This window comes from Bison bison, unplaced genomic scaffold (assembly GCF_000754665.1).
Source record: "Bison bison bison isolate TAMUID 2011002044 unplaced genomic scaffold, Bison_UMD1.0 scf7180017863883, whole genome shotgun sequence".
NCBI classification, from domain to species: Eukaryota; Metazoa; Chordata; class Mammalia; order Artiodactyla; family Bovidae; genus Bison; species Bison bison.
In genome coordinates this window covers 75,951-89,218 of record NW_011494455.1, presented here as the reverse complement: position 1 = coordinate 89,218, position 13,268 = coordinate 75,951, and the positions used below count along the sequence as shown (strand labels likewise).

The 13,268-nt window shown below is 40.5% G+C and overlaps 1 protein-coding gene across 1 annotated transcript in view; it reads left to right on the top strand.

Moving 5' to 3' along the window:
• The first annotated feature begins 12,487 nt into the window (after window positions 1–12,487).
• LOC104984114 (olfactory receptor 52K1) overlaps window positions 12,488–13,268 on the top strand; it is a 1,056-nt gene continuing 275 nt past the window's right edge. Inside the window, exon 1 of the mRNA XM_010833733.1 lies at window positions 12,488–13,268. Coding sequence (XP_010832035.1) covers window positions 12,488–13,268 — 781 coding nt within the window.

Sequence of the window (13,268 nt, the reverse complement as noted above, 5' to 3'; positions counted from 1 at the left end):
GGCATTCCATCCGAAAGCAGTGGACTACAATTTCTTCTCAAGTACACATGGGACATGCTTCAGGATAGGTCACATGGTCTGCCACAAAGTCAGCCTCAGGAAATTTAAGACATTTGAATTCAAGCATCTTTTCTCAGTACAACACTAAAATTAGAAATCAACAAGAAAAAAACACTATAAAAAATTAACACATTGTGGCTAAACAATGTTTCTAAATAACTAAGGAAATCAAAAGATACCTGGAGAGAAAGGAGAATGAAAACAATCCAAAATCTATAAGACACAGCAAAAGCAGTGTCTCACAGGGCATATACCTGAAGAAAACTATAATTCAGAATACACCCTAATGATCACTGCAGCACTATTTACAATAGCCAGGGCACAGAAGCAACCCAAATGTCCATCAACAACAGAATAAAGAAAATGTGGCACATATATACAATTGGATATTATTTAGCCATATAAAGGAATAAAACTACTATGCCATTTTCAGAGATGTGGATGGACCTGAAGACTGTCATATAGAGTGAAGTCAGAAAGAAAAATATCATATAGTATTGCTTATATGTGTAATCTAGGAAAATGATACAGAAGAATGTATTTGCAAAACAGAAATAGAGACACAGATGTGGAGAACAAACCCATGGATACCAGCGGAGGAAGGAGAAGTGTGAGGATTTGAGGGACTGGGATTGACAGAAACACACTGCTGCTGCTGCTGCTGCTAAGTCGCTTCAGTCGTGTCTGACTCTGTGCGACCCTATAGATGGCAGCCCACCAGGCTCCTCCATCCCTGGGATTCTCCAGGCAAGAACACTGGAGTGGGTTGCCATTTCCTTCTCCAGTGCATGAAAGTGAAAAGTGAAAGTGAAGTCACTCAGTCGTGTCTGTCTCTTAGTGACCCCATGGACTGCAGCCTACCAGGCTCCTCCATCCATGGGATTTTCCAGGCAAGACATAAACACACTACTATGTATCAAATAGATAACTAATGAGAACCTACCGTATAGTATAGGGAACTTTACTCAGTACTCTGTGGTGACCTAAATGGAAAGGCAGGCAAAAAATGAAGGGGTGTATGTATATGTATAGCTTATTCACTTTGCTGTACAGCAAAAACTAACAACATTGTAGAACTATACTCCAATAAAAACATTCTGTGTTGTACACCTGAAACTAATATAATGCTGTAAATCAACTATACTTCAAAAAAAACAGATAATTGTTGATGAGGATGTGGAGAAGTTGGAAACCCTTATACATTGTTAATAGGGATATAAAATGGCTTACTACTATGGATAACAGCATCTAAAAAAATTAAAAATAGAATCACCACAGGACCTAGCGACTTCATCTCTGTATACATACCCAAAAGAACTGAAAGCAGACTCTCAAAGGGATGTTTTGTAACATTATACCTAATATGTAAAAGGTAGAAGCAACTCAAGTGTCCATGTATGGATAAAAGAACAAAATGTGGTATATACAAAAATATTTAACCTTAAAAAGAATGGATATTCTGACATGTACTGCAACATGGATGGACACTGAGGACATTATGCTAAAAGAAATAATCTAGTTACAAAAGAAACATACTTGATTCCACTTATATGAGGCATCTAAATTGTCAAATTCATAGACAGAGAATGGGGGTCTCCTGGGGCAGAAAGAAAGAGGAATAAGCATTTACTATTTAATGTATACTGAGTTCCAGTTTTTCAAGATGAAAAGAACTCTGAAGATGAGTGTCAATGATTGCACAATATGAATGTATTTAATACTACTGCACTATGCACTTCAAAATGGTAAAGTGGAAGTGAAAATGTTAGTTGCTCAGCCGTGTCTGACTCTTTGCGACCCCATGGACTGTAAGGATTCTCCAGGCAAGAATACTGGAGTGGGTTGCCATTTCCTTCTCCAGGGGGTCTTCCAGACCCAGGGTTCAAACCTGGGTCTCTTTCATTGCAGGCAGATTCTTTACTGTTTGAGCCACCAGGGAAGTCTCAAATGATTAAGAAACTAAATTTTTGGTTATGTGTGTTTTTCCACAGTTTAAAAAAAAAAAAAAGGAATTCTAACATATATCCTTATGAGAAGAGGAAATTTGGGCATGGGCACACTCAGAAGAACACACTGTGAAGGTAGAGTAAGAAAAATGCCAAGTAAAAGGTAAGAATAAAGCTCCAAGACACCAACCCTACCAGCACCTTAACTCGGCCTTTTAGCCTCCAGAATTGTGAAGCCACTGTTTCTCTTTTTTAACCCACTCAGTGTATGGTACTTTGTGCTTCCCAGATGCCGCTAGTGGTAAAGAACACATTTGCCAATTCAGGAGATGCAGGTTCAATCCTTCGGTAGGGAGCATTCTGTGAAGGAAGAAATGGCACCCTACTCTAGTATTTTTGCCTGGAAAATTCTAAGGACAGAGGACCCTGGTGGGCTATAGTCCATGAAGTCACAAAGAACTGGACAAAACTGAAGCGAATTAGCATGCATACACTCACACGAACGGTATTTTATCATACCAGCCCAGCAAACTAGTACACCATCATACAATATCTTCCACAAAAGCATATTTGCACTTTTACCCTGTCATCCCATTGTTTCTTAAGAGAATATGCATGTGTGTGTGCTTAGTCATTCCATCCTACCTGACTCTTTGTGACCCCTTAGACTTTAGCCTGCTAGGCTCCTCTGTCCATGGAATTTTCTAACAAGAATACTGGGACAGGTTGCTATTTCCAACTCCAAGGGATTTTCTCCACCCAGGGATCCAACCCACATCTCCTGTATCTCCTGTATTGCAGGTAGGTTCTTAGACTACCGTTTAGGAAATATACATATATGTCTATCTCTACAAATTTCTTTTTTTTTATCATTGACAAATAAAAAGTCCATGTCAGATGGAATCAGAAACGTTGGAAGGAGTAAAAAAAAGGGGATAGGGGTGTAGCAAGAACCCAGAGACCTACTTAATGCTTTTTTCTATCTTTGCTCTCAATTCTCCTTACCACCAGCCCTGACCCCCCTCCCCGCTGCCTCATACACACACACACACACACAAAGAAATAGTTCCCAGGGTCAAAACTTTTTTTTTTTTTTTTACCATAGTTGAGACGGATGGAAAGCTTAAAAATTACAGTACATTCTAACAATACATCAACAAACAATGTGTGCATGCTAAATCACTTCAGCCATGTCTGACTCTTTGCAACTCTATGGACTGTAGCCCACCAGGCTCCCCTGTCCATGGGATTGTCCAGGCAAAAATACTAGAGTGGGTTGACATGCCCTCCTCCAGGGAATTGTGCTGACCCAGGGATCAGACCCACATCTCTTAAGTCTCCTGCATTAGGTGGGCTCTTTACTACTAGCTCCACCTGGAAAGCCCAAAAGACAAAGTAACATGCCTGAAAAGAAGCAGTTCCCAAAACAGAGGGCTGCTTATCCTCTTGAGGACTTACACAAGAAGTGTCACAGCCTGTAGGTCATATACATCACCAATGAAGAAGGAATGGCCTTGTTTCCAGGATAAGTCCAATATTACAAGGCTCCCGAAGTCAAGTAATACCTCTAACATCAGAGCAACTGTGATCAGTCACACATAGTAAAAGATAAATTACCTTCTGTATTAACTCATTTGAGTTTGGCATATGAACAAAGCATGAACAAGAAATGTGAGCAGCCTATAAGCAGATGACATTTTACCATCATACACAGAATATGAAATTAGGAAAAAGAAACCTGGTGCAGTGGTCTGGGCCTAGTGATGATATTTCTAGACAACTACAAATTAGGACTTGCCAACATCCCAAATGAGTGTGCAGAGCTGTGTATCGTCAGTGAAGCAGCAAGAACAGTGCTTGAGTGTAGGACCTAGTGCTACTCAGTGATCCCAAGACTCCTTCCTTCCTGTTGCTTGAGTCAAAAGTCTCAGTGTTATCTTTAAAGCTCTTTTTTCTCAAACCTTCTAATCTTTTAAGAAATCCCATAGGCACTTTTGGAAATAATGCAAAATCTGATTGTTTCTCACCTCATGCAATGTTAGCACCTTGATGAGGAGACAATATAATCTCTGGATTATTGTCATACTCCTCCCTGCTTCTACCCTCACCTTCTTCCTCTGTTCTTATCATAGAAACAAGACACTATCTTTGAGAAATGTATATCATGTCAACTCTCTGCCCAGAACTCTGAATTTTATTCTGAAAAAAATTAAGAAACTTTTGCCAAGTCCTTCAGTTCAGTTCAGTCGCTCAGTCGTGTCTGACTCTTTGCAACCCCATGAATCGCAGCATGCCAGGCCTCCCTGTCCGTCACCAACTCCCGGAGTTCACCCAGACTCACGTCCATCGAGTCAGTGATGTCATCCAGCCATCTCATCCTCTGTCATCCCCTTCTCCTCCTGCCCCCAATCCCTCCCACCATCAGAGTCTTTTCCAATGAGTCAAATCTTCACATGAGGTGGCCAAAGTACTGGAGTTTCAGCTTTAGCATCATTCCTTCCAAAGAAATACCAGGGCTGATCTCCTTCAGAATAGAGTGGTTGGATCTCCTTGTAGACCAAGGGACTCTCAAGGGTCTTCTCCAACACTACAGTTCAAAGGCATCAATTCTTCAGCGCTCAGCTTTCTTCACAGTCCAACTCTCACATCCATACATGACCACTGGAAAAACCATAGCCTTGACTAGACGGACCTTTGTTGGCAAAGTAATGTCTCTGCTTTTCAATATGCTATCTAGATTGGTCCTTACCTGGTCTAAATTTCTGTGTGATCAAAAAACTCAGCTAGCCAAATATAAGCAAATTAAAAACCAAAAAAGGAGGGAAATAAGCTCCCCCCCCCAAAAAAAAAGTATTGGAGTGAATGAAAGATACATTTGAATTCATTAAATTCATGGGACCAAAAGTAACACTCACTGTTCAAGTCGAGAAAAAGAGAAGGCAGAATAAAATTGAGTAATAGCTTTAAATAGATAAGAAAGTGACTTATCTAGAATTCTGTTCCCAGTGAAAATATCCTTGAGATTAAAGATGACTGAAAGAGTTTTATAAATAATTATTGATGGAATAATGTCAATAATGTCTAGTGTCACTGCTAGGCCTACACTAAAAGCAAAATAAAAGTTCTTAAAGCAGAAGAAAAATGAATAACATAGCAGCACAGAATTGTGCAGAATGAAGAATAAGAGAAAATTTAAACATGTGGATAAATGTGAGTTAATATTGATGCACAAAAGTCAGGAAGACACAAATAGAATACAAAATGGAATTGAGCTAAGATGATCTAGCAATCTCCAACAGTTATGTAAGCCACAGTCCCTCCCCACTCATGTTTTTTCATCATTTTCCCCATACTATCAAGCTTTATCCCCTCAGAATGGAGTTAGGGGGAAACATAAGCTACTTTGTTCCCTCAAGCCCTGCCTGCTTTATCTGGCTTTGCCTGGATGTTCTGACCATGGGCTGTAGTCACTCATTTAAGCCTGTATCAACTCAGCCTTGCTGGCTGTCCTAGATCTATTTCCTGTGAGCATGGTATTCCTAACTTAACAGTGTGTCCTCTGTTCCATCATAGATTTCTCTCAACACTGCTGCTGCTAAGTCACTTCAGTCATGTCCAACTCTGTGCGACCCCATAGATGGCAGCCCACGAGGCTCCTCTGTCCTTGGGATTCTCCAGGCAAGAATACTGGAATGGGTTGCCATTTCCTTCTCCAATGCATGAAAATGAAAAGTGAAAGTAAAGTCTCTCAGTCGTGCCCAACTCTTAGTGACCCCATGGACTGCAGCCCACCAGGCTCCTCTGTCCATGGGATTTTCCAGGCAAGAGTACTGGATTGGGTTTCCATTGCCTTCTCCGTCTCTCAACACAAAGGCTTATTTTTCTGTCTTGCTTGCTTTGCTCCTTATGCCACATTTTGGACTATCTATACTTGGTTAATTTAGACTCCAAATATAAAGGTATTATGTAGGAATTCCACTTTAACATCTCAGAATAACAGACATATCTTTGGAGCTGGAGGTTGTGGAGGTTTTGGGGTCACTGAATAAACTACCCTGAAGGCTAACAATGATGAGGGATAAGTTAGGTCCAGGATAGCTCTATAGGAAGAGGGTGGGTACATTGAGATATATAGCTCTAAGTTACTTTTTTAAAGTATTATGGGGAATTATGACAGGTAATGTTCATGGGGAATCCTGGTAAAAACAGGCTTCCAACTCAGGACTTTGCAAAATAGCAAATATCAAAGTCAGTTGTAGATAGAAAGATCAACCATTTTCAATAGATGTTGGTAATTACTTATTGATAATACTTACAATAGGACTTCTCAAATATATAATTATATCATCCAGGTAAATTAGGAGAAATTGAGAATATGATCTCCATTTTAGATAAACAGAATAAGATCAGAGAAATTGCAATTCCAAATTTATAAGCTGAAAATCAATGCCAATATGTAACATATATGCAAAGCAAATACCCAAGAGATGATTTTGGCCTTGACCTGATTCAGCCAGAACTCCTATCAAGTAGGACTTAGTTGCAGTTTATATGTTCTAATGGCGCTCTCTTTCTTAGACATGGGTAAGGTAGGGTAGGGATAAGGGGAGGCATGTGGAAGACCAAGTGCTCTCAGCCTCTGAAGAGCAAGCAATGACCTTTGGGATGTGTGAATTGGCACCACTAAACATGGACAGGACATGGACTATTGGAAACCCCAGGGATGGAGTAGAGCCCTGGGTCAGGGGAGCCCCATAGTGTCAACCCTCAGAGGAGAGATTAAGAGGCTTCAATAAACCCCTGAGGGCCTTTACCAAGTGCAGCAGTGTCTGCTTCCATGTCCTTTCGGGAGAAGATCAGAGGTTTGTCAGGGTAAAGCCAGCTGCTCCTTTCTAAGCTCTCACCTTCTCAGATTTCTCCCACTGGGACTGCATGAAGTTAAAGGACAGAGCCAAGAATTCTACTTCAGACTAAGGGCTGTGGGCACGGCTAGAACTGCAGAAAACAGAAAAGAGGGAACACAGGTGTGGTGAGTGGGGAAGGATGGGGGCACAGTCAGTTACTTCCCATACCCAGGCCCAATTAGGAGGCTTCTGCATGAATTAGGAGAGAGAAAATGTGGCCTGAACTAAAAAAGATGCAGGTAGAAATAAGAAATACATTTCTAATAGGTTCTTCTCCCACAAGCCACATCCTTAAAGGACCTTAGGTGAGTGACTGTGTTCTTATCTCTGGGTCTTAATCTTAAAATCCATCAGTATGATATCTTTTTACAATACAGATATAGACTACAAAGTAGATGTGTAGGGGGAGTGTGTAATTTCCTCGGTTCTGTCTCATCACAACAAAAATTTGAAGCAACAGACCAGCGTTGCTGCTCTCAGACAGACCAGTGTTACAGCTCTGGGATGGACCACTGTTACAGCTCCGTGTTACAGCTCAGTTTTATTTAGAAAATAAAGGAAAATATATCCTTGAAGTGTGAGGGCATGCCAACACAAAAGACTTGAAAAGAAGAGAGAGAAAGAGAGCATCCCAGAGAGAGTGAGAGTGAGCCAGAGAGCCCCGGCCCTTTGGCTCCTCTTTTTATATGTTTTTTTCTCCTCCCCCTGGGCCTCTTATATGTAAATTGGGCTAGCCAGGAGTGCTGTTTGTGCTACCTAAGGTTCCTCACTCTGGTCCTCGAACCTTCCTTTGTTCTATTTTCATGGGCTTTCCCCTTCCTTGTCTTTTAGCCACCGCTATTCTGGACTCCTCTTTCCTATTCTAACTACCTAACAGATGCATGTGTCAACTAGTACTTTCTGTTTATGAAAAACCATTTAAGTACTTTTGGGAAAACAAATAAGACAAGTTCTGTTGTCCAGTGACGACACTTTGGCTCTTGAAACTGTATACCCTGGAAAAAAAACGTTAACTACAAGCAGGTTCCTGCATCCTGAGTATTAGGGAAAGAAGCCTGTCTCCACTCTTTCCCACTCAGATTCTGATTCTGGGAAGGGCATATTCTTGATGAGCTTCAGCAGAAATAAAATTCAGATACTGTTGTAAATCTGCATTTGGATAAATAAATGGGATTTCTCAGGTGCATTTTTCTTTGAGAAAGGATGGACAAGCCACAAAGTGATCAGTTATGTTCAGAAAGTGTACAGAATAAGCCAGGAAAATGTAGAGACTCAGACGTAAAGTCGATGTATTTGGTTTTGTGGGGAAATCTATATTTACTGAGGGTAAAGTTGCAATAGGTGTGAGATTGTTAACAATCATTTAGAGAGTGTTTGCTAGGTACATGGTACTTTTATTGGCACTGAAGATAAACCTGTGAAGAACAAAAATTCCTGCTGTCATAATTTTGTCTCCTACAAAGCTAAGTGCTTGTTCCAGCAGATACGTGGGAATATTAAGATATGCAAAAATACTTTCCAATGAGAAGAGGATGTTATGCTGCTGCATCCAGCCAAGGCTAGTGAGGGGTTCCTTAGATATCTGTCATATGTGATAGAAGTTCTATTATAGAGATTTCAGTTCTTGGTTCTCCACTCTTTATGAATACTTAGTGCTTTGATGATCTCAGCTTCATAGATATTATCTATTTACAGTGATAAGTTTATATCAGCAGCCAAAATCTGTCTTGAACTCTAGACTCATATCTAAATATATCAACAGGTTTATTTAGATTTCTACTTACCTTCTAAAACATTTCTCAGCTTTTCTCCCCCTGCATAGCCTTCTCCATCTCAGTTGAGAGCAGCTTCTTTTTCCAGTTGTTCAAGCCAAATATCTTCATGTCATCTTTGACTCCTTTTTTCTCATGACATGTATTTAATCTATTTTTTTTTAAATCCCATTGCTTCTTAGCATATATGCTGTCACTTTTGTTTCTTAGCCAACATTCTCCTTCCCTGATTATAGACACCAGAGTCTTTTTTTCTTCTGTTATTACCCTTGCTCATTCATGCTATCCTTATTACAGAAGCTGCAGAAAACTTTAAAAATATTTTTTTTTAAATACATCACTTCTCAAAAAAAGTGACAATGAGAGAAATAAGCATTTGCAAAGTTCTGCAAAGGTCTGCAGGGCCCTGTGTGATCTGGCTCTACATATGTGTCCTGTATGGATCTCTCTCACATTCACATCATCTAACCACACTGGCCTTCAGCTGATCCTTGGTCTTTAGCCATATTCTGCCTTAGGGCATTTGTTCTGACTGTTCCCTTCACTTAGAGTTCTTAGCACAAGGGTTAGTTCCCTATATTCTCCATCTCGTGATGCCTGTCCCACTTCTTCTCATCCAGCTTTTTGTTTTAGCCATTGCTGGGGCAATTCCTTGACTGCAGGTATGGCCTGAGTGCACTTTACTCAGCTGCACCCTGCCCCTGGGTTTCTCTGGTCCACTGCATGGGGCACCTGAAGGACACTTCTCAAGCTATTCTTGAACCTGTGTGAACCTGGGAGTGTGAAGAAATCAACACCATTTGGGTCAACCCTTGACCTGGTGGTGGGGTGGAAACAAGACCTGGTGGTAGGGTGGAAGCCAGTGGATAAATATACTCATCTTTTGTGTCGGGTAGATGATCCAGAGGTGCCTTCTACATGCTTTTTCATGTGGGGTTGGACACACTTGGTCACAGCATTATCCAGCTCAGTGCTGCATTTTTGGATATGCTTCTCAGCTTTTCAGTTTTACTCTTTTCTATTATTTTCTCTACATAAACCACATTGATGGAATCCCAGTTTCTTTTAAAGAAGCCAGAAACCAATCTCATTTATCTCCTCACCTCAGTTTTTGCATAAATTCCTTTCTGTTCTATTTAAAATTGCTTACCTCCCCTCTCCTCCAACTTCAGGATTTACTAACCTCATCACCCTGTTTCTTTCACAATAGTGATACCCTCAGTCACTCTGTGATTTGATTATTATGTTCTTTTATTATCCTACTCAAACCTTTAGAAAATTTGTCCTACCAATGGTTATCAGTCTGTTTTGTTCTTGGATTTATCTGTAACCTATTCAGTAAAAATATTGTTCTGGAAGTTTACTGAATATATTTACTGAATGTTCTATGAATATAAAATTGACCACAGTTCAATATTGAGCCCTTAAAGAATTTAACATTTAGAAGTAAGGCAGAAACAGGGGACTGAATGAGAAGCTAGGAAGGTAGGAAATGGTAGTATCATTGTACTCAAGAGAAGAGAGGATTTTAAAAAGGAGAAAGGTAATTCAGATAAAACTTGCTGAGAGGCTGAGTTGCATGAAAGCAAGTTAAGTTACAAGAGCACCATCTGCCTAGTGGCCATTGGTGGTGAGTGGGAGCAGTTTCAGGGACAGAATGGGAATGAAATGGTTTATTACCAAATGCTATTTCAAACAGTTGAGACTGAAGCATTTCTAGATATTTCCTGTGATGAGAAGCAGAGATCTGAGTTTATAGGAGAATATAAAATCATGGAAGGGAGAATGTTAACAATTTTTTAACAGAAAATTGTAGTTCTATGGAGGAGGAAAGATAAATGGCAAATAAGATGCTGCAAACACTAAAGGATTTTATGTATAATCCCACCTACCCTCACAACAAGCTCTAGTGAGGTGGAGCATCGCAATTCCCCAGTTACAGAGAAGGAAAACACACCTGGAGATAAGTGATCAGCGCAAGGCCACGCAGCTAGTGTAAGTAGCAGTCATGATTTAATTCAATATCTTCAGATTCTAAATTTTTTCATACCACATGGAAAGAAACTAGCTTATTTTCAACTTGGATATGCTGAATTTTTTGCATCTAAGGTGTTTTAATGGAAGCAATAAAGTCTAGTTATTTAGGACATTGGAATTGGAGAAAGCTAGAACTCAGCTATCTAACACTACTATGGTATCTGAGAGATGAAGTTTCTAAAAATTTAATTTTCTAATATTAAAAGAGAGCAAGTTCTTTCAGTACTTACTTTGTCCAGTATTATGTTAATGTTTTAAATCTATTATCTTATTAATGCTCATAAACTTATTAACTGGACCTAGAAAAGAGTATCTGTGTTGAAACTGAACCACTCCAATATTTAAGGATTTAAAAAAAAAGAGAGAGAAAAAGAAGGAAAGGTTAGATATTGTTAAGAATAAAGTGCTTTTATTTTTTTTAATGGAAATCAGATATCAGTCTTGAAGATAAGAATTCTCCTGTGATGAAAAAACATTAAAAAGAAAAAAGAAAGAATTCTCCTGTGATGAACAGAAGGAGCTGGAAAATGGGTAGAGGGAGAGCCACATGAATATGGAGGTTGATATGAATTTAAGTGAAGGAGAACAGAAAGAAGTGGCTCATTTTTTTTTTTTTCCAATAAGCTAGAGGCAGGGCTGTATTACAGAGATTTGTGCATATGGAAGGGACCTGGGAGATACATTCTAGAGCAGTTGTTTCCAGGAGAATTTTCTGCAGTGATGGAAATATTCTGTATCTGAATGGTCCAATATGCTAACCACTAGTTATATATGCTGCTGCTGCTGCTGCTAAGTCGCTTCAGTCGTGTCCGACTTTCTGCGACCCCATAGATGGCAGCCCACCAGGCTCCACCGTCCCTGGGATTCTCCAGGCAAGAACACTGGAGTGGGTTGCCATTTCCTTCTCCAATGCGTGAAAGTGAAAAGTGAAAGCGAAGTTGCTCAGTCGTGTCAGACTCTTCACGACCCCATGGACCACAGCCTACCAGGCTTCTCCATCCATGGGATTCTCCAGGCAAGAATACTGGAGTGGGTTGCCATTGCCTTCTCCTACTGAGCAGTTAATACGTCAATCACATTAAAACACATTGAGTTTTCAGTTCAGTCATTCAGTCGTGTCCAACTCTTTGCGACCCATGAACTGCAGCACAGCAGGCTTCACTGTCCATCACCAACTCTTGGAGCTTGCTCAAACTCATGTCCATCAATTGAGTTTTAATTTTTACAAATTGAAATAGCCGTGTCTGGCTAGTGGCAACCACATCAGATGTAGCAGTACTAGAGAAAATATACAAGTTGTGTGATTAATAGGAGCATTGGAAATTGTATGCATTATTTTATTTACCCAGACACCTAAGTCTGAGATTTATGAACAGAAAATTGGCTTTTATGATTGTGAGTTTAGCTTAATTATGCAGAAAAGGTACCAAGGTTTATTTTAAAGAAAATGAATTGGCTTAAATGTATTTTTACTTCTTTTTATCAGGGTATTTGACATCACCATGAACACAGAAAACACTAGCTTTTCTCTGTTCTTTTATGAAAATGTCTTGTGATATCCATTTTAATGATGTGTAATGTTCTATCTACTAAATGAGATTGAGCTCCTTGAGGGTAGAAATGTGGGTTATACTTCTCCATGTCTATGAGGACTAATACCTGATTTTGTTCAAGGTCCAGCAATGGAAATAAGGGCTAATGCTCCCAGGAAGTTTTACATAGGAGAAGTTACCTTGTAAAAACTGATGAAGGAGAATTTCCAGGAACCATGGCAGCCTCTAATATTACCTCAACCCATCCAGCTGCCTTCTTGTTGGTAGGAATTCCAGGTTTGGAGCACCTGCATGTCTGGATCTCCATTCCCTTCTGTTTTGCCTATACTTTGGCTCTTCTAGGCAACTGCACCCTTCTCTTCATTATTCGAGGTGATGCAGCCCTCCATGAGCCCATGTACCTCTTTTTGGCCATGCTAGCGATCATTGATCTTGTCCTCTCTTCTACAACACTTCCCAAAATGCTGGCTATTTTTTGGTTTAGAGATCGAGAAATCAACTTCTATGCCTGTCTGGTCCAGATGTTCTTTCTCCACTCCTTCTCCATCATGGAGTCTGCAGTGCTGCTGGCCATGGCCTTTGACCGCTATGTGGCCATCTGCAAGCCACTGCACTACAGCACCATCCTCACCGGGCCACTTATCACCAAGATCGGCTTGGCTGCTGTGACTCGGGCTGTGACACTAATGACTCCACTTCCCTTTCTGATCAGACGCTTCCACTACTGCCGAGGTCCAGTGATTGCCCACTGCTACTGTGAGCACATGGCCGTGGTAAGGCTGGCCTGCGGGGACACTCGCTTCAACAACATCTATGGCCTTGCTGTGGCCATGTTCATAGTAGTGTTGGACCTGCTCTTTGTTATTCTGTCTTATATCTTCATCCTCCAGGCGGTTCTACAGCTTGCCTCTCAGGAGGCCCGCTACAAGGCCTTTGGGACCTGTGTGTCCCACATAGGTGCTATCTTGTCCACCTACACACCTGTGGTCATCTCCT